Below are 20,894 nucleotides of genomic sequence, written 5' to 3'. Positions count from 1 at the left end.
TTCGTGGCCAGAATGTGTGGGTGGGTGGACTATTAGCCAGGCTGGCAGGCGATACGAAAGCTGAACATTATAGGCAAACTCTGTGCTCGCCCAGCAGGCATACCTGGCCATATGAATTCCGCCACGAAGCATGCCAATCCTGACCAGAACACGAAGAGTATCAGCGGATCGGTGGGATGGAGCTGCACTTTCTAGTCGCGCCCCTTTTTGCATTGCTTATTAAATTACAAAACAACGGCCCACACATAAATAAACGTGGCAGGCTCTTCCCTGGCCAGGCATTAGATGATGGCAATAGGAAATGCCTGCCCCACATCCCCTCCCACCTGGTCGTTCGGTCTTATGAAAAATTCCTAGCGCTTGGCGTCTATAATTAAGCGTGAAATGTTGCTGGCGTTACGCCGCATTCCTTGAACCAACTCGAGCCCTTTGGCTATAAAAGCGGACTCAAGACCACGAAGGAAGATCCACGGCTCCAGCTATGGACACAGGTGCACTGAGAAAAAACAATAGCCACTCCAAGGGTTGCAAGTATGTGTCTCCAAAATCTTATAGCATGAAGAGCAATGGTAAATGCACTGAAACTTTTAAAAATATCTATAATAGAAATCTATGATAAATGGAAGTTTAATACCAATGCATATGGTTATAAATACTTTTGAAAGAAATTTTGAATTTTATGTTTGATATGCTGTTTCCTATCCTTAAGATCAATTTATGGGCTCGTTAAAATACTAATATAACTTTAGACTTAGGACCGCTTAGGAGAAAATCTTGAAAATGGAACTTAGATTTTCTCCTACAAATAGCAATAAAAATGCACTTTATTGCCAAACCGCTGAAAGTGGTTACTTAAGCAGGACACGTTCCATATTTTTCGGTGTAAAGTTTATATCCCAGTAAAAGAAGCAGACAAAGACGAAGGCCAAGAGCAGGCACTTTTATGGGTTCCTTGTGCAGCGGCAGCAATTCTTATTAATTGCAAGTGTCCGCACTTACTTTGCAGCATGTTGCAATTAGAATCTCGAGTCGGGCCGAACAGCCTGCCCCCAGGCAGCCTCTTTGTTGACGGAAGTCAATTCAAATTAAGACCCCGAGGGCCCGGCCCAGAGTTCAACGATCTGGGACATCGCCACATCGAGCAACTGTTGTTGCAGCAACATGTGGCAACAGGGCCCGGCGAAAATTGATTTCTCTTGTTAGGGTTTTAGCGCTTTTTCGGATAGCCATCGCCATCCGAGCCATTGAGGCATTCAGGCATTTAGCCATTTGAACATTCTCAGCCCGGCCAGGCAGTAATTAAAATAAATTGCCTGCCCAGCGCAGACTCGGCCACATCTAGTGTCGGCCATCTAACGTAGCTGTTGATAGAATTTGCACCAGGAACCGGGCGTCTTGCAGCAAGGAGCAGTGCAGCCTGCTCCTCATGGCCATCAAATTAAAGCGCTAAATTGTTGCTCGCCTTTTCCTGTCTTCCATCACGCCATCGTCGTCTGGGTTGGTTCATTAACATATGTTTGCGCCGCGGATCGGTTTTGGTTTTGGAACTGGGTGCTGGGTACTTGGCACTGGATTCTGGCATCTGAAAGCGAGGCATGGCTGGCCAATGGAAGGGTAGTGAAATTTTATGATGCCACCAAACCGAGCACGAGACTGACTGGTGATCAATTAAAGAAGTGGCCATTATTTGATTGTCTTAGCAGTGGCCTGACCTGCTTTTTATGGCCACTCCGCCAGTTTTCCACATGCCAATTATGGCTGCCACAAAACAGCTGCCACGCCGGTGGTCGTTGTGCCAATCTTGGCCCGAACTGGATGACAGTCGATGGCCTCAAAGCTGGCCTACTCCTCGCACACTGCTCCTCAATCCTTTGGCCTGGGGCAGCGCAGATTTTCGCTGGAAAATCTTGGCAGCCACGCGCAGCGAAGAGCATTGACCATTAATTGATGCCTTTCAAAAGCATTGACATTGGATCTAGCTGCGGCATGTGGTCCACTGCCTTGGGCGGCGATCTGGCACAGCCGCGATGGAGCATAGTGGAGCAGCAGCTCCAAATGGGGGATGGCATCGCATTCCGCGGATGCGGCCTTGCTAAATAGGGGCATCTATTGGCCATCCTCGGGGACGGCTGGGAGTGCAATTTTGTCTTGATCGGCCTGTGATCTGGCAGATTCCCTTCGAAGTAACTGACTTCTATCGCATTCCAAAGTGGAATTCCTGGCAAGAAGGAATCTCATCATTTTCACATCATGTCACTTAATAGTAGCGTTTTAAAGTCTTGAGTGATTTTTGTGTTTTTTATGATAATAGTGTATTTATACATGATTTTCTCTAAAGTAAATAGAACTTAACAACGACGTTCGATGAACCCAGACGCCGTCCTGGTCTTAAACCGTTTAAGATTGACTTGTCATAAAGCGCAGGCCAGCAGAACTTGTTAACCATGTTAAGAGAGATATCTTAACCCAGAGCCCGAATGCAAATTTATCCAAGCGATACGCAGCGCAGCTTGTTTATGAAGTTCATTAGCGGTAAGCCATTACCGAGAAGCCAATACCAACTGTCTGGACGTCGGGTTGTCCAGCTCCTATCTAGAGTCAACACTACCCTCGAGTGGGTCCGCACTCAACTATATCGGTGTGGTATATCTTGGCCTTCAAACCAGACAGACGGGGTCTCTATATGCGCGACAACTCCCACTCCTCCCACCGATCCACCAATCCACCTACCACTCCACCTCCAAGTGTGTAAGAGAGTGAGTGATTGACTGACTGATGGCTTGACTGGGTTACCAGTGTGTCGCCCACGTAGATGCGAGATTTTCGGCGACTGCGACTGCGAGCGCGACTGCAATCCCTTATGCAATCGTGCTCCACATTAATCAATCAGCAGAGCAGCGGCAAAAAGCCTAAGCCCTGACTGACATTTCCTGGCCGCTTTTGGCTCATTGGCTTTCGGCTCTGCGATGCGTGTGCGATATGGGAAAATTGAAAATTGATTTCGAAAGCGAAAACCACAGCGTGCTGAAACCGCACGAAAATGTTGCCCGTCCGCAGAGATTAGTGTTTCTTGACCAAAAACCGCTTTCCATATTTGCAGCTTCAGTGGCTAATTAAATGCGATGGCCTTACATAATGGCGCCAATCCCACTGCCTTTTTCCACCCGGCTGATATCTTTATTTGCATGGCAATTTCACCCAGCCCTTGAACTGGTCATGACCATGTATGCAGATCCAAAGAGCCACCATATTTGGCACCGCCAAACGGCACAAGCTTAAGGTGAATGCCCTGCACTTTTTCGCGAGATTAGTTTTTGCAGTCGATGCGGCTATATATAGTGGGCAAAATTTGTTCACACATTTATGCATTTTTCGCTCAGTTGCCATTCATCATGGACAGCGTTTTACGGCCAGGAGATCCTCAAAACGCCACAGTCACGCAGCTCGTCATGTCAAAGTCAAGGGAGGCCATTGAAAATGCACGAGATGCCATCGGCCGAAGGGAAGTTCCTCAAAAACACGTCGGGCTGCACCTCAGACCCGCCTCCTTGGGCTGAAGTGCAAAGTGCAACAGCTCCGGCTGCTCCACTCCATTCCACTGTACTCCACTCCGCTCCACTCCACTCCTCGGCTGAAGTGTCGCCTGCCAGGATGAGAAAAAAGAGAGAGGCAGGCACAGTGCGTTTATGGGATGCAGCTTTACATAGAAAGATTTTATATTAATGCATAAACAGCATACTATTAAAATCTTCAAATATATACTCATGCGAAAATGTCATTTATTAATTTGTAATGTAATAGTAAGACTCTGCTATACGTATGTCCCATTTAATCTTAGCTAGAAAGTAGAGCTACGTTCTATTTGGAACACGTTTTACCTCGATCTGGAATCACTGTGCCTGCGGGGAAGCCAAAGTTAATTTAGAATCAGCAGCCAGGCAATGTTTTATGAGATTTTAGCACTTTTCAGCTGTGGCATGTTTCGGCCAATCCGCGGCTCTTTAATGGACGTCTGCCCCATGGAATTTAGCACGTTTTGCCACTCGCTCCGTGGAAAACTAATATGCCAGGCCGCTCTTGGCCGCCTCTTGTGACATTTATGGCTTCCCAACCTGGCCTGAAAGTCTGGCTTTGGCTGTGGCTGTGCGGCTTTAGCTTCACGTGCAAATATGAACAAGATTTATAACTTTTTGGCGGCGACATTTTCCTAGATTTTTGTTTGCTGCCGCTTTAAAAGGATTTCACTTTTCGCTGGAAACACGGGCGCTGAGGGGTTGCCTCAAATGGGGGGAGTTGGGGTGGTATGGGGTCTTTGCTAAAAGCAAAAGTTGCCGTGTTATTTGCCATTGCGTTGGCCTGGATGAGCAGCGCACAGACGTCGTTTAAGTGGCTCCGATCCATGGATATCTAGCACGGGCTAAAAATAACAACCAAATCCATTGCCCTCCGTGAGGGAGGCGCATCTGCAGGAATTTTTATGCTTATGCGTCTGCGAGATTCGCTCAATTTCAAAAGAATTTCCAGCCTATTTGTGGAGGCTTTTTAAGTTTTAGCTGGAGGAAAGCGGAAATGGTCGTTAATCCTCGAGAAACTATCAATGACTCTTAACGAACATTAGCAGCAATTGGCTTGGTTGAAGAATGGGTCTTAGTTTTAATGGCCAAGCAAAGCCACTTTAGCCAGATTTTAATAACTAGGCTTAAATGGGCTTAAAATGCTTTTCAATATGCTTAAAAATAGTAATTCCAAGAGTCTCTTAAATATCTCTTTAAAAATGTTTATATTAATAACCAAATTTTTTATATTATTCTAAAAATATATTTAATGCTTGCATGTAAACTATATACTTTTATCTTTAGTACGGTTCTATGAAATGTACATATATTTCCTATTTTATAACTTGATTTTAAAGGCCCATATATTTTTATTATATTTCTTGCTGGCACACAGTTCTCAGTTTCTCAACCGAGCAAAATGTTTCCCTATCGATCGGAATTTCCCCATCTTTGTTGAAACATTGTTGTTCAGCTGTATTTTATTGCCTGCAGTTTTTCCCGACACATGTGCCTTGAATATTTGCCAACTCTTGTGACCATTTGCCAGACGGATTCCACTTCCGTTTTCCCATTCCAGTTCAGTTTTCAGCCGCTGTTTCAGTTTCGGTTTTGGCTTCTGTTTACGGCAATATCGTTTGAGTTAAGCGCCATTAAAGTTGTGGCTTTCAGGTCGTCGTCTTATCAGGGGAAATGTGTTTATGTGTTTATAAGTCGCATTCAACGCGACGCATTGAATAACATTTTAATTGGAAGTTGCAAAATGCGTGCCCACAAAGCAAGCGAACAGGGAACACGTATGGGCCCAAGTTCGTAATGATGGTTGATAACCTGCACACAGAAAAAAGGGTTGAACTCGATTTTAATTTTAATATAAATGCCTGATCAATTTATCGATATATACATCATATCTCAAGGCCTTAAATATATAATTGTAATTTATATTGTTCTGTGAGTTATTCCGCATTCCAAGGTTTAAAATCTGCAAACATGTTTGATATGAAAGATTAGTCCCTAGATTAGCTTTCCCTATCTTTTTAATTTCTAACTGAAATTTTCTGGCTGTGTAGCAGCTCCCTAAACACCGGACTTAGCATGGCGCCAAGCCAAGTTGCGGCAGACAAAATGAAATGGCGATTAAAATATCAATTGCCAGACGCGGAGCTGGGACATCGATGATGGCCACTAAGCGCATTAATTTAATGCTCTCAACAGCTGGCCACGCCGTGCATAAATAAAATGTCATCGCATACCAATCCATTGCGTCCCATTCCATCCGGAGGTGCAACGTTTGAACGCTGTCGATTTCGATTTGGATTCGGTTTCGGATTCAGATACAGATACAGCTACAGCTACAGCTACAGATTCCGTTGGCGATGACAGCACTTTCGCTCGCCGCGCATAATTCAATGTCGCAAGTGGCAAGTCGAGTGGGGCCAACTTATGAGCGACTTGCACTTGGCTTGTAAATCAGTCAGAAGATAGCAGCTGCATCTTCGGGCCGGTTGACCTTTAGCTGCTATATGGCCTGCTATTTTTAGCCACAATCGCGTAATCTTTAGCCCGTACTTCCAGTTCGACTCCGACTCGGAGTTGGAGCCTTTGGGGCCTTATGAAATTGTGTCAGGCCGGCCATAAATTGGCGGCTTTGGGTGCTTGCCCCAGGTGCGAAGCGGACACCTGAAGCCGCTGCAGAAAATTACGGCTATGTCTGTGGACATAAGACACTTTGTCGCCGGGGCATTAAAGGGATTTGGATTTTGAAAATGAAACCAGACGGCGGATGGAGTCTCCACAACCATCTCCGCCTCCGCCTCCACCTCCAGCTCCTTCTCCTTTTTCCATACTGGCCCTGACACCCTTTTTGCTTTTTCTGCAGCCGTGAGGTGGGCTACTCCAATTGCAAATTGCAAAAGCGCTTACTTTGCATTGTTTCGCCTGGTTGACAGGCTGAATTTGTTGGCCACTCCGGTTGCGGAGATCGCCGCCTGGATTCCAGATTTCAGATTTCAGATTAGTCCGGCGTGGCCAACATTTTACCCAGGTCTCGACGGAATTATGCCATAAATAGTTTGGAACGACCACAGCTGTTGGCTTTTAATTAAATGCTTGCCGGCAAGTGGCAGTGATTAGACACTACAATTGCACAGGAAAAAATATTTACATAATGCGAGATCTTTAGTAAAAGAATAAAATTAACAACCTCTTATAGTTGCAGCAGTACATTTTTGAGGCAATATGCCTCATTTTTGTGCTGTGCATTAAAACCCATTGGAGAACCTGTCGTCGCGGCCCACGTTTTAGCAATTAAGCAAAACGCTTCGTCGTGAAAACTGGGTCAGCCTGCAGGATGACGGCGAGTTAGTATCTGGCATCCGAGTTAGCAAAACTATCTATTGGATGCTGGATGGGCGAATGCGAATATCTGCAATGTCTGCGTTTGTGGCCCACGCAAAATAATCAAATAGAATGATGGAAAATTAAATGTACAAATCATGTTTACGACTTGTCGTCAGTCTGCCCGAAAAGACAGGCGGCACAGCGGCGGTCTGACAGTGGGCGTGGCACTACTCTTGCCAACTAATTGTTGTTCGTGGCTTGGCAAAATGTTGCCCAACCAGGCAACAAAAAAACCGAAGAAAAGGGGAAAAACCAACCGAACCCAGGCCACATTGACACCATTCGCAATTAGGAGAAAAGTGCCCCGTCGGCTACTGGGGATATGCTGAATCTGGATGTGGATGTGCATGTGGTTGTCCATGTGGTTGAGGATGATGCCAGTGCCAGGAAAAAATCTGAATAGCTGAAAACCGGTAGCCGCAACGTGGGCCGCAGTTTTGTCTTAAAAAGTTAATTGCCTGATTTGCTCAGCCTCTCTACGCCGGGAAGTGAGATGTATGGGCTGTTAGGATGTTAGGCTGTTACGCTGTTGGGTTGTTAGCCAAATGTGCTAAGAGATAATCACATAAACAGTGGCCTTAATGAAGTTGGGCCAAGACGAAGACGAAGACGAAGCGAGGCATTCACACTCGCCCGCTGGAGTTGCAGATGCCTGGATGTTTTTTATATTTATATTTTTAGAAGCCACATGTATGTATAGAATGCGATACCGGCTTGAACTGCAATTTGCAGGCCATCATTAAAAGTGCCTGCATGCACCATTGACTGTTGACTGACGCGATCTGTAATTTATGGATCAAGTTCCCCCTGTCGATAATGTTATTAAATCCGCAGTTGTGAGCGCATTTGATTAATTGAACCGTTTGTGAGAAATGATGAGCGAGCCACGGAATGTTCATGCCAATTGCCGTTGACTCGGGTCGTTGTTCTGCCATGTTGCAGCAGTTGCTGCCTGCCGCCTGCCGCCTGCCTGCAGTTGCCTCATGTTGCCTCATGTTGCTTGTTGCCTGTTGCCGCTTGCTAGTTGCCTTGCGGTTTTAGCCATGTTGCGTTGGCATATCAATTCACATGTCAGGCCGCCAGGCAGGCGAACAGCAGCAACCTACTTATTTATGCAGCAGACCAGGCCAAGTAACTCCAGCAACAGTTCCAGCTCCAGCTCCGAGGCGAAGCTTCAGCCCCAACTTCGATTCGGACGCGGAGCCAGAATGCACACACTCTGACTGATGGCCACGTTCTGACTGGGGCTCGTTGGCCATGCATCCTGGGGCTAAACAACTCAATACATCAGCCATCCACAATGCCGCACCGTCCGCTGTTTGCCCCGGCATAAATCATTTTATGCAACAAAATTATGGCAAATATCGGGGGATTACGAGCATGTGTGCCGCGCAGGCCCATCAACATTGCAGCACCTCGGTCGCCGGGGATCGATTGTTGGGTTGGGTCTCCAGATTGGCTGGGGTGGGGGTATTAGACACCGCCCACTAGCCACGCGCTTACGAGGTTAAGAACTCGTCGAGACTTATCATCCAAATTAGTCATAACGCTGTTTGCTTGCTTTCATATAAAAATTGCGTTCTAAATTCATTTGAAACTTGTTCTCGTATAAATTATAGTACCTTCTAAGAAAACGAATTTTTGTTTATTTATAAAATTAGGTACTATTTCTAGTTTTAAGTGTATAGTTTTTTAAGAATGTGCACTAAAGTTCCCATTACCTTATTTTGGAATTGCAGGCAGCTCCACCGAATTGGCACCTTCGCTGCTGGGCATCTACGACACATTGACAAACAGCTTTGCCGCGGGGGGCGTGGCAGCTGCTCCCACTGCGACATCTCACGAATCGAAGGCATCCAGCAGCGGCGACTCGACGCCCAAGAGGAGCAACAGTAACTGCAGCAGCAGCAGCACTGGCTCATCGACTGGCAGCTGTTCGAGTGTCCCCACCAGCGATGACCAGTCTGCTAGCTACACGCTAGCCAGCTCCAGCACCCATTTGGGCCACCAGGAGCCGCCCGCTCCACTGGTGGTTGCGGGCCTGCGGGACGAACCGGATGGCGCTCAGTTGAGCAGGTTGGTGCAGCGCAGAGGCCAGGAGTCGCAGATTCACGGCAGTAGCAGCAGTATAGCCTCGAGTGGCAGCAGTCGACGGGGTAGCAACATCCGCATCCTTTCGCCCAATGTTCACAGGATCATCACGCACTCGGAAATTCAACCAGTGGAGGCGGTGTCCGCGGAGGCACTGAAACAGCATCAGCAGCAATCCCCGAGGAGTCCCATCCAGGGCAGGTATATAAAGACCGGTCATAGCGGAACACCACCTGCCGCTGGTTCCACACCCAAGCTGAAGCTCTCGCACATACCGCTGTCCAAGAACACCGGCAAGTTGTCCACCCAGTCTGGCAGCGAACTGGTGTCGACCTTCGATTCCAGCAACGAGTATTTGAACTCGGTGGCCTTCGCCGCTTTCGAGAAATCCAAGCCGCAGGACGAGGATCGGACACCAACGAACAAATCGGTACCTGGCACACCCTTCCATTTCGATGGGCATCCGTTTCAAGGGCGGAAACTAACCCTGCCGCGGTACGATTCCCAGCAGAGCATCAAGCTGATCGAAATGGAGCAGTTGGCGGCCACCAGTGCGCAACTGCTGCATGCCAAGCCCGCCACGCCAGGAACTCCGGCCACGCCCACTCCCAGTGCAACCAAAGCAAAGGAGTTCGTGTGCAGTGAGCCACTGAGTCCCGTGGATATAGTGGACACCATTAACTTCGATCTGGTTGCGCAGCATATGGAAAGATTAACTCTGGCGGATCCAGGAGACTTGGATCCAAGGGCAGAGCTAATAGAAGCGGTTAACAAAACACTGGTTAACAAGCCACTGGTCAGAAGCTCCTCCGCCGCATGTGCCTCCACGATCTGCAGTTCCCCGCTGCTGACCCATGCCCGCACCAAGAGTTTGGGCGCCAAGGCCAGCACTTTGGGCGGTGGAGTGCCTATTAAGCTGCCCACTGCCGAACAGCTGGCCGAGCTGGAGGAGGCCAACAAGCTGTCTGCGGAAAGTCTGGACAGGCTCACTGATATCAAGCCTAAGTTTGCAGCACGCCTTAGTGAGCTGGCCAGGCTGAACAATCGCCCGCTGTCCTCCTCCTCCATCTGCTCCACCTCCTCCAGTTCCAGTTCTGGCTCGGACCAACTGCTCAATGGAAAACTGATGGCCACTTCCTATTTGGCCAGCGTGGAAAGCCTGGCGGAGAGTGAGAACGAGCTGGGCGACCAACACCATCCACCGGCGATGAGTGTCCTCGAGAAAACCTGCCTGGAGATCGTAGACTCGGAACGAAGCTTCGTCGAGGATTTGGGTCAGGTCATCAAGGGGTACGTACTCCTCCAGACTTACTTTTCGTTCAAGGATCTGACATTGTATTATTTTAGGTACCTGTTGGACTGGAAGGAGCGTGCGTGCCTGCGCGTAGACGAATTGCAAATACTCTTCGCCAACATTGAAGAGATTTATGAATTCAACTCGATGCTTCTGCAGCGACTTATCAACACGGGAAGGGATCCCGGGAGGATCGCAAGGTGCTTCATTGACCTGCGGGATGGCTTTGATGTGTACACAACCTACTGGTGAGTGGATGGTAGAGTATATCGGTATATAATATCTCAACAAACCCCTGGGAGCAGTTTGAGTAGTCCCTATAGATGAAATCCTGGAAACGTACCTAATATTTATTGAAGTGAATAATGATAGTGGCTTACTCCTGACCTAGTTGAGTATTCTGGGTGAGATCTCCGCTCTGGCTTCGCGTGGTCGCTCCATCTTCGATACTGTTTTTGTGACCATAGCCGTTTGCCAAGAACGGTAACGACGGCCAAAACGATCTCGATAGGCTAGGAGTTAGCTAGCAGCATGACACGAAACAAAACGCCACAAAACGCCAGCGATGGTGATGTCGAAGGCGATGGCTTCTCTTGGCAATCCAAGCACGCCATGTTCCATTTAAACGCGGACATTTACCTGGCCGCGATGCCAATTTGGAGAGCGGGATGCGATGGCAGCGGTTTGATTTGTCGCCTCCAATGACACGCCGCATTCATCATCGTGCCTCCCACTGCCCAAACTGACCACACTGCTCCCAGCGACTGATTTGAAATTCAGATTTAATGCCGACCATGATGAAGACCTAAAGCACATGTCATAAATCCCGATTCCCCACAGCACAAGCTACCCGGAAGCCATATCGTTGCTGACCAAGTTGCTGCAGGCCACGCACACGTACTCTCTGCTCGCCTCCACGCAGAAGCTGCTCCAACATCGTCTGCCCCTGGGATCCTACCTCCTGAAGCCGGTGCAGCGCATCCTCAAGTACCATCTGCTGCTGGACGTAAGTGGGAAGAGTGGGTGATCCAAGTGACAGTCCTTAACCATATACTCTTCCATCCAAACAGAGCCTGCGCAAGCATTGCGATGTGAAGGAGGTGGTCGAGGCCCATGTGATCATGCGCCAGGTGGCGCACAACATTGACCAGGTGAAGCGAAAGCAGGAGCAGCAGAGTCGCGTCAAGGAGCTGTCCGGCATTCTGGACGGCTGGCTGGGACCAGGTGAGTGTGGGAGCCACTTAAGCCTCTTCCTGGGCCTCAAACTAAACTCGTTCCCTTACCCTCCATAGAGCTCACTGTTCTGGGAGAGCTGCGCCAAGAGGGCCTTCTGATGGAGCAGCACAACAAACAGCGCCTGGTACTCCTATTCGCCACCATGCTGATCATCACCAAGCAAAAGGAGGACGGACGCCTGCAGTTCAAGACTTATATTTCGGTGGGTTTGGAAGCTTCTCCGATCCATGAATTATCTTCGTAATGCACCAATCTTTCAGCAAAACAATCTGATGCTGAGCGAACACTTGCCCGGTGAACCGACCAGCTTCTATGTCATCCCCTTCGACGAGCCGCGCCATCAAATCAAACTGACGGCCCGGAATCGTGACCAGAAGCGCATCTGGACGCAGCACATCAAAGGTGTCATGCTGGAGAAGCTAGACATTCCGATGCGCGCCAAGGAGCTGGTCTATCAGCTGGGCAACGAGGAAGGTGAGTGCTACCCACTTGGCTAACTTGGATAGCACGGCTTAGCCGCGGCTTGGCTCTAGGGCTCTTGCTGTTTTAGTTTTTTACTTTGTTTTACTTTTCGTTTTACCCCCTCTTCCCACCGTTTGTGTTGTGTTTTTTGTCATGTGGCCAAAACACTTAACGATTTGGATTGGGGACTGCACGAGATGATGAAGTGCCTAACAGTTATGCACATGCGGGTACTTGTTATAGTTGGGTAATGCCTGTCGGCCTGGAAGAAGGAGAGCCACTCTGAGAAAAGTGCAGCGAAATCAAGTCTATATATTTATAAAAAATCTTTTCACTAACCTAAACTAATATCTGAGTAACTAATTGGATTGGATGAAAGTACAAGCTAAAACAGTTTGTACAAGAATGAAGTGTCCTGTAATCACAAATTTTGGTATAATTGCTGAATAAGTCCGTAATAAATGGATGAAATAAGAAACATTTTCTCTCACTGCACTGCTAGTCGAGGCTCTCCTTAATCCCGACCACATGGAGGACTTTCGCGCGGTGCACTTATGATTCGCACGCTCCAGCTGCGACCAAGTGACATAACCAAGTGGCAAGCGAGTCGCTAGCCTTTCGCCAAAATCGTGCCAGATCTGTCGACGCCTCGGCGGCGGACTGATTTATTACTTGGGAGCGATGTAGGCGCATTTTAATTGCGGACCTCGGGCGCCCACTTTCCTGGATCGTTAGGAGGTTTTGGCCCACAAACTACCGCGCTTTGTTGGTGTCCTACTCTAGTACTAATTCAAATTGATCTAACTCTACTCTACGAATTGCTATATGTTTACCGTTGTAGTACTACCAGAGATGCATTCTAAAACTAAACACCCCAAAACAAAGAAACGAAAAAACTTTGACTAGTGCTTAAGGCGTTCTAAGGCTAAATCCCCACACCCAGAGACTGATAACCCACCAAAAAAAAAACCAAATAAAATCCGATCAGACAGAAAATAAGGGCTAAATAGACAACTGTAAGCCCCCGTACATCTAGTTGTTAAACATGCTAATCGTAATCGTAGTGTTCGCTAAATGTAACTCTGGTGTCCGAAGAGCCTAGTAAGTATTGCGAGAACCGTACTTGGATTGCTAGCTTTAATTGGCCTTCTAACTCGAACGGGGTCTGTGTTTTGTTTGCATGCATCCTAACCCCAAACACATAATCGTACTGAGAACGCCACGTACTACTAACCAGCACTAACTAACCAATCAATCCTAAAGACCGCATGATCTACAGCTGACTGATATCTTAGAATGCATTCTCACTGGTGTTTGTTTTTCGCTCACAATCCCCCACCACCACTCACCCCACCGCTTATCATTGCCTGTGAGCCACTGAATCAGATCTTGACTAATAGATTGTCCTTAAACGCAGATCGCACGCCAGATCGCAGCACATGGAAGTGGAGCCTTCACTCGGGAAGTAACTCGACTCCCACTTACCTGGAGCGAAGGAACGCCTGCCGGAGGAGTGAGATACGCCAGCGGAACTCAAAGTTCAAGCGGAAGACGGTGGCCAACTCCAGTTCCTTCGACAGTTTCAATGAGTCCTTGGAGCAGGAGGAGGAATCGGTTAGCCAGGCGAAGCCCTCGAAGCCTCTGGCCAGAAATAATAGTCTGGACGATACTGCTCTGCAGAAACTTGCTGCTGCAATGAGATATCGCAAAAGAGATGCTGCGGTGAAGGAGGAGACGAAGACGCCGGTGAAGGAGCCTTGTAAGTGCGACCAGGATGCGAAACAGGATGAGCGGATAGAACCGTGTTCCTGCATTCTGCGGGATCAGCGCAGTCGCAGTGCCAAGTCACATTCGCCCGTCTTCAGTTACAAGGCACTCAAGGAACGCAGCAAGTCGGTTCCCCGGATCGGAGGCTTTAGCTTGGACGAGGAGGCTGAGAGAGAACGGGAACAGGACGAGGATAGCGCAGCCTCTTTAAGGGGCAGCAAGCCCGATCTCACCGAGCGCAAGACCAAGGGAAAGGGATTCTTTGAAGTGAAGCAATACAACCACAAGACGATGCCCAAAAAGATAGCCAATTTGAAGAAGCAACGAAGTAGCACCACCAAGAGCTGCTCCAGGTTCTACATGGATCTCAGCGAATTCGATAGCAGCAGTTCGACTGTACTTAAGATAACCGAGTCCACAGAAGAGCTGCGTCCAGATGCGGAAATCGAATTGGCACAAGAAGCCGCCACTCTGGATGAGTCCACGCAGGATCAGTATTACAGCCCAGAGCACGAGTCGGAACTTCTGTCCCCAGCAGAGAAATCAAAGCGAGATGCACAGATTGTCCTTGATTTGCTGAAGAACAACAAGGAATTTGAGAGGATCTACAACAAGCAACAGAAGAGGCGCGAAAGTCCAGTGAGTCCCGTGAGTCCCGATATAAGTCGTGGACCCATCCTGCCGCCTCCCCGTCCACCATCGAGATCTCCACCACCCTTGGAACTGGATGAGCAGGAGAAGAAACCAGTCGAAGAGGTGGATTCAGTGATCGAGGAGCCCATTTACGAGACTCTGCTGCGCAATGTCCATGTGCCTTACAAATTCTCTCCGGTGCTGGGGCGAGCCAAGTCTTCACAGATGCTGAAGAAGCGATCAAAGACTGCTCCCGCAGCCTCACGACCGGAATCGGATTACGTGACCCTAGTCTACTCGCCCGAAGGAGTTCTGCAGCGAGTGGGCGAGGAGGTAGTGCAGAGAGATAGTTGCAGTTCCTCCACCACTTCGACATCCTCAAATGGATCGGGGTCCACGCTGAAACGAGACAGCCAGAGCACAGTGATAAATCTTTTGATGGAGGCGGTGCAAGAGCACGGATCACGTCCATTGCCGAAGAACTCAGTTTCGGGATCGGAGAGTTCGCTGCTGCCACGGGCTCTGAAGTCCATAGACAATCTGAGCATGGCATTCGGACGCTCCAACCGACCGCCGGAGCGCCGGGTGTCCGATGTGACTGAGATGTGCCGTCAGAGTGTGCTGCATCGCCAGGGCAGCGAGGCGGTAGGTGAGAGGATGGCCCATGTGGACTACGCTGATCCCAAGGCTCTATTTGGACGGGGGGTCCTGAACCACTCGGAACGAGACTCGGTCCTCTCGCTGACCTCCTCCTCCACCGACAGCATGTGCGAGCAGCAGCGCAAGAGATCCGGCGTGGATTCGCCAGGCGCCACCTTCGAGTACGAGCAGCATGTGGAGGAAAGCCTGGAGAATGATTTCCGCGACTCGGCCATTTACAGCGATGACAACGAGAAGCGTTCCGGGGACTACGATGTCCATCTACGCCGCCCCAGTAGTCCGCCTCCACCACCGCCTCCGCTGGGACCGCGGCCCCATCAGCCGCCACAGATTGCGCCGAAGCCTCCCAAGGATCAGCTCATCCAGCAGCGATCGGGCGTAATCGTCTGCCAGTCGGCCTCCCGCAGCTGGGTGCTTCAGCAGATCGAGAACTTCAACAAGTAGAGTATCCTAGTGATGCACAGACGAGCCGTTGTACACGACCCATTGCCATAAATGAAATTCCTTTACTATTTCTACATGTACATAGTTATAAGTGTCTTACACACTTTTTATGCAATGCTAATCTTAGATAATATAAGTCGACTGTTTTATATTTAGAGCTTAGTTGCATAACCGCAGAGTCATTTAATAAAGTTCGTAATCAATTTGAAAATTTTAATGCTCTGTAACTTTCAATACATATTCATTAATTTTGTTTTGGGACAAAAAGGTTTATAAGTAACAGCGAATTTAAAACGTTTTAAAATAACATTTCTTGCAGCGTACTTTTACAGCGCTGTTACACAAGTCTACATGTTAACATATTTGATATTATTTGACACAATAACATGTCAAATGGTAACCCAAGCAGTTACCAAAAAGCTGTCAAATGTATTTTACTTCGATGTAAAATTTTGTTTACAATAAAAAAACAGCTTTTCACCTTTTGAAAAATGGTCGAAAAGCATCATAATAAACGTTAAAAACTGACCAAAGGTATGCAACTATAAATAAACATTGAGGAACAATATTAACTGCCAAAAGGTGAGCACTAAAAATTTTCCAAACATATTTAAAAAAAAAAAGTTTAAATCCTTAAGACTCTTATTCAAGATTTTGATTTGATTGTTATAAATGACTTAATGACTGTATATGTACTATACCTTTTATAGTGAGCTTTTTATATTAAATATTTAATAACAGTTAAATCAATGCTCTTTCTTTAATTATTCAAGCTTATTTTAAATCCTATTTATTCTAAATCAGATTATTTAACAAACTCTCCCCTATTCTTCGAAATCATGACTAGTATGAGAAAATTATCATAATTTAAACTCATTTGAATGTTAATCCTGTTACCTGCTAAATGGTCTGATTGACAATCACTCGCCTGATAATTACGACGAAATTAAATTTATAATTCAAATTTCAAATTTTTATAATTCCAGGACCGGTCAGACAAGTTCCATGACGTACCATAATCCACTTATACAGTCCGGAATATTTTTGGGTGAATTATACGGCTGTGCAGCAGCTCTCCACTGATTATGCACACTTTGACCATTTCTCTGGAGGTTCCGCCATTGAACAATGATGAAAATCAGGCTGCCATGTGCCATTGGCGACCGTTAACGTAATCTGCCGGAAAATTAAATGCGATGTGTATCCCCACCCAAGTGCACATATATCAACAGTGTCAACACGGTGTTTCCACCTTCAAACGACAAAAAATCCACGTTAATTTGCGTTTGCATAATTCATGGGCCAAATGACCGTGCAATTATGAGTCGCCCACTCAAATCCGCATTCGTGCAAACAGTTTCAACTATTTAACGCACTTGGAGTTGGCAGAAGTTCAAAAGTATCATCCGGATATATACCATTTGGTTAAACTGGACAAATGTCCTTGACAGTTGAATGTATTTAATGGCGCAGACCAGGAGCCACAGGATGCAGCTGCAGGCAGAAGGCCAAGCCGGGTTCACAGCTCATTTCCAAGGGGCAAGGTCGAGAGTGTCTAGGCCAAAGACCAACTCCATCCAACAGACAAGCGTAGTCGTTCAATCGGTTTGCAGCTGAGTTTTCCAGTACCAAGGGAGCTCCATTTTCCCCAACGCCCCGAGCATTTTACCAATCGTGAGCTGACTGCATTATGTTATAACCCCGCTGGCGTGGAGGTCGCCTTCAGTTTTTTTTCTTTTCTGTACCACTAACATCGCAGGCGAGCTTACCTGCTCACTTTTAGTGGAGACAAGAAAAACACACTAACTTACACACAGAATTTCAATTTCTTTGACACGTTTTTGTTGCCGTTCGTTTGCAAAACGCTCAACAAGTGCCAGGATGCTGAGCAGTGGAGCCCGAGTATCTACTACAGGCTGACGTGCACTCAAAGAAAATCTATGCTCTTTGCACTTAGGCACCCATTGAGTCTAAGTGTAAGAAAATTTAGCTAGTTAATATAAACCTACCAAAATGTAGATTTGATAAATATGAGTTCTTGGTAATTACACAAAAGGTTTTACTTAGAAAGGCTTATACTTTCAACACTTCCTTTCTTTCCGATTGAAAGTCACTGACGATTATTTTTATGGGACCATCATAGAAAATGATATATATTTTTAGCTGAACCAGTTAATGATTTATGTGATTACCTCTTCTGGAAATCTAATGTAAGGAGTGTGAATTATGATTGATTGGCAAAAGTAATTAGCCCATCGTTTAGTTTGTTTGCAAACCTACGAAGTAGGAGTAATTTATTTTTTCCAGTGCAACAGAATATTGGGAGTGTAACAGACAAGCTTTGACTTTTATGGCCCCCGGAAAATCTCGTCCCAACCCCCTTGAACCTGCCATTCTGGCACCCCATCTGAGCTCTCTGGCCACTGCCTTGTCTGCTGCTCGCTGCTCGGGAAAACTTTAGCAAATTGCCATTTTGGCATTTAGCTGCAGAAGGCGGAGACGGCACCCCGCCGCCAGTTTTCTTACATTTGAGAGATTATTTTGTCGTGGTCCTTTCGCTTTTCGCATTTAATTCCCTTCGCCCCGCCGACCCGACGCCCCGCTGCCCTTCCGCCCACCACCGATCGAAGTTCGTGGGCCGCAGTCGAAATTCCGCTTGTAATTTGCATGCCGCGAGTGCCACACCCACTCGCCCAACGCGCGCCCCTTTTCGCAGCTCTTTACGCATTTTCGTATCGTTAGGGTTCCCGGTGACTTTTTGCGGCCTCCCGCCTGCCGACGTAGAATAAACAATGCCCGTGCCCCCTCGACAACTTCCTGTTTCCTGTGCCACGCAAATTTCCAAGTAGATCCAGACCCACAAACATCAACAGGCGGGCAAACAACCCGGGCAACCTTTTCTCATTTCCTTTGTGAGCCCGAGTGTAGACGTCCTATATATAGTATGGGTATAGTATAGGCGCAACTTGTTGCTGGCTGTTGCCTCCCAGCTATCGCAAAAAGCAATTTCATGCCAATGCGATGAATTGACAGCGACAGCAGGAGCAGCAAGTGCCGGATAGCGAGCGAAAGGAGCGACCTCGTCTGCTGCCGCCGGCGTTTGATCCTGATAACCCAGCACACACGGGCGGACAGGTGTACCATATGAGCAGATGGAGCAGGTGGAGCCGGTGGAATATGTGCCATACGTGGGTTCGGACCGCCTGCCGACGACCTCTATCCGTCCAATCCATTCCAGATGCCCAGCTCTTCATTACGCTTATGGGGCAGGACGCACAACGGACGCATCCGGTGGCGGAGTACGGCCACTCACATCCTTTAATGCCACTAACAGGTAATAGGTTTCTTTGCTTTTACAGGATACCCGATATCCGTTTCTTATTTTCACATATTTCGAGCAAATGAGCAGGTTAATAATGCACGAAAGAATAATGGAACTAAGTTTATATGTCTTTGCCGAATTCCTCTCTTTCTAGTTCGATATTAAAATATTAAAAGAAAGTAGCATTATAATTGTTTAACTACTGAGGATGAACAGCCCTCATGTACCATGTTCTTCAAGTTCTCTCTTAAATGTAGCAGTTGATAAATGGCTTTCAAGAATCTCATTTCATTTACTTTACTACAGTGACACGTTGACAGTTAAGTTATTCTTACGGAAGTTAAGTTTGAGAACATTGGTGTCCATTGGAATGCTAGGGTATGCGAGATGTCGACTTGGCCAGCGCTGCTGATGTTTACCTAGTCCCTCGTTCCACCGTGCAAATAATCATACTTCAAAGGCAATAAATCGTTATTTAAATTTCATTTTCCACACTGCTTAAAGTTTCATTTCGTAAATTTCAGCTGCGTCGCCGCGCCGGGAATCCCTGCCAAGGATCCAGCTGAATCCTGGCTGGCGGTGGAGCAGTGGGTGGAAAGTATGCTTTAAAAATTCGGCTTATTTGGTTATGAATCCCCCGAGAGTGACGGCTGGCGGCGCGAATATTTCTTCATCTGCCATGCGAGAATACCTGAGTGTTTGTTTGTTTGTTTGTTTGTGCGTCTGAGTGGCCCGGCCATTTTTTCTTTTTTATTTTTCGTTTTTTTTTTTTCATTTTGAGGTGGCTTGGCACTAGGCACACACATCCACACACTCACAAGTGTGCAGATGGCCAACAGCTTTTGGCCCTAAAAAATTGTATGTACTCTGGCATCCTTTATGATCCCTTTTCCAGCTAGCTCTCAAGGTATTGCCTGCCCGTTGCGGAGGACAGAGTAATCCGTTCGGAAACGTAAAAGGATAATGCAGTGTGTCGTTATCCCGTGTGCTATATAATCGATGGGAAATTCGAGAAACGATGGCCATGGCTGTCCAGCTGGACATCTTTAACAAGGTTCTTAATAACTCATACCTGCCCGCGTTTAATTAACACAATATACATATATTAACACAATATCCACCCCAAATTTAATTGTGCGCCTGGCATTTAGCTGTACGGCATTTACCAGCTTAAGCGGGATAATGGTTAAGCTTTTAATCGATTTTTGTCGACTCTCCAGCGACTCGATTATGATTGCGATGCGGCAAGAGATGCGGGGTCATGGGCCATCCTTGGAACCCTCAATGACTTCCGCGCGCCCAATGCCAACGTTGCTTATTTTCATAAGAATTTACACTGCCCCGGAGGCTGGTGCTGCTGATTAAGGAATGGCTGCGCCGGGTTGGGGATATTCATTTAGGCTTGTTTATTGAACTTGGAATTAGTTTGATTTGGCCACTGACGACCACGGCGAAGGACGAAGGTGAAGCGAAGCAATCTCTGCTCAGAAGGAAACCATTTGCATGATGATCTGCGGGCGGCAGCTCCTCGGTGCGTTAAATGTAATAAAATAAGCTCATTAAAATTATGAGACCCAGCAGGTGGCGGGGTCGGTGAGCCGTCAAAGTTTCGCCGATAAATCTCTGGGAGAGAGGTTGGTTGGCATGGCATTGTCAGGAATGCGAGTCCTCTGATTTGGGCCATCAATCAGAGCCGGATTGTCAACTTTTCAGCATCTCCGACCGACATCTTCGTAAGTTAATTACGGCCATCCAGCGACTGCCGATTGATTCTCCGTTTCTCGGAAAAACCAATATTGTGTCGGAGTGTTTCGGGTCGCAGGAGCGTGAAATCCGGCCAAGTTTCGGGTGCGATTGACAACAAGCACTTAACACATTTCCACCCGCGTGCTGCCCCCGCTATAATGAACCACAAGTGCGCAACAGCTGAGATCTGAGGAGGACAGGACTTCGGGACCAGCCGCATCAGTTGGCATTGAATTTGCGGCTGCACCCCGTGACCCCTGACCCCTGCAAAGGAAACACAAGTTAG

General features: G+C 47.4%; 1 protein-coding gene across 2 annotated transcripts in view; it reads left to right on the top strand.

Annotated features, from left to right (window-relative positions):
• The window catches only part of LOC117135510 (pleckstrin homology domain-containing family G member 1), a 41,360-nt gene extending 25,603 nt beyond the window's left edge, over window positions 1–15,757 (top strand). The window contains exons 2-8 of one of the 2 annotated variants that reach the window (XM_033295746.1): window positions 8,693–10,334; window positions 10,392–10,586; window positions 11,179–11,344; window positions 11,409–11,562; window positions 11,631–11,776; window positions 11,835–12,048; window positions 13,454–15,757. In XM_033295746.1, the coding sequence (XP_033151637.1) occupies window positions 8,693–10,334; window positions 10,392–10,586; window positions 11,179–11,344; window positions 11,409–11,562; window positions 11,631–11,776; window positions 11,835–12,048; window positions 13,454–15,540 (4,604 nt within the window). In that variant the 3' untranslated portion in view covers window positions 15,541–15,757. Of the gene's footprint in view, window positions 1–8,692; window positions 10,335–10,391; window positions 10,587–11,178; window positions 11,345–11,408; window positions 11,563–11,630; window positions 11,777–11,834; window positions 12,049–12,877; window positions 13,006–13,453 lie in introns of those variants that run through there. The other variant, XM_033295747.1, reaches the window with a different exon arrangement.
• The last annotated feature ends 5,137 nt before the right edge of the window (window positions 15,758–20,894 follow it).

The sequence above is a fragment of the Drosophila mauritiana genome, chromosome 2R, assembly GCF_004382145.1.
Source record: "Drosophila mauritiana strain mau12 chromosome 2R, ASM438214v1, whole genome shotgun sequence".
Taxonomy (NCBI): domain Eukaryota; kingdom Metazoa; phylum Arthropoda; class Insecta; order Diptera; family Drosophilidae; genus Drosophila; species Drosophila mauritiana.
Note: the sequence above shows the minus strand (reverse complement) of the source record. Positions and strands in the feature narration are given on the sequence as shown.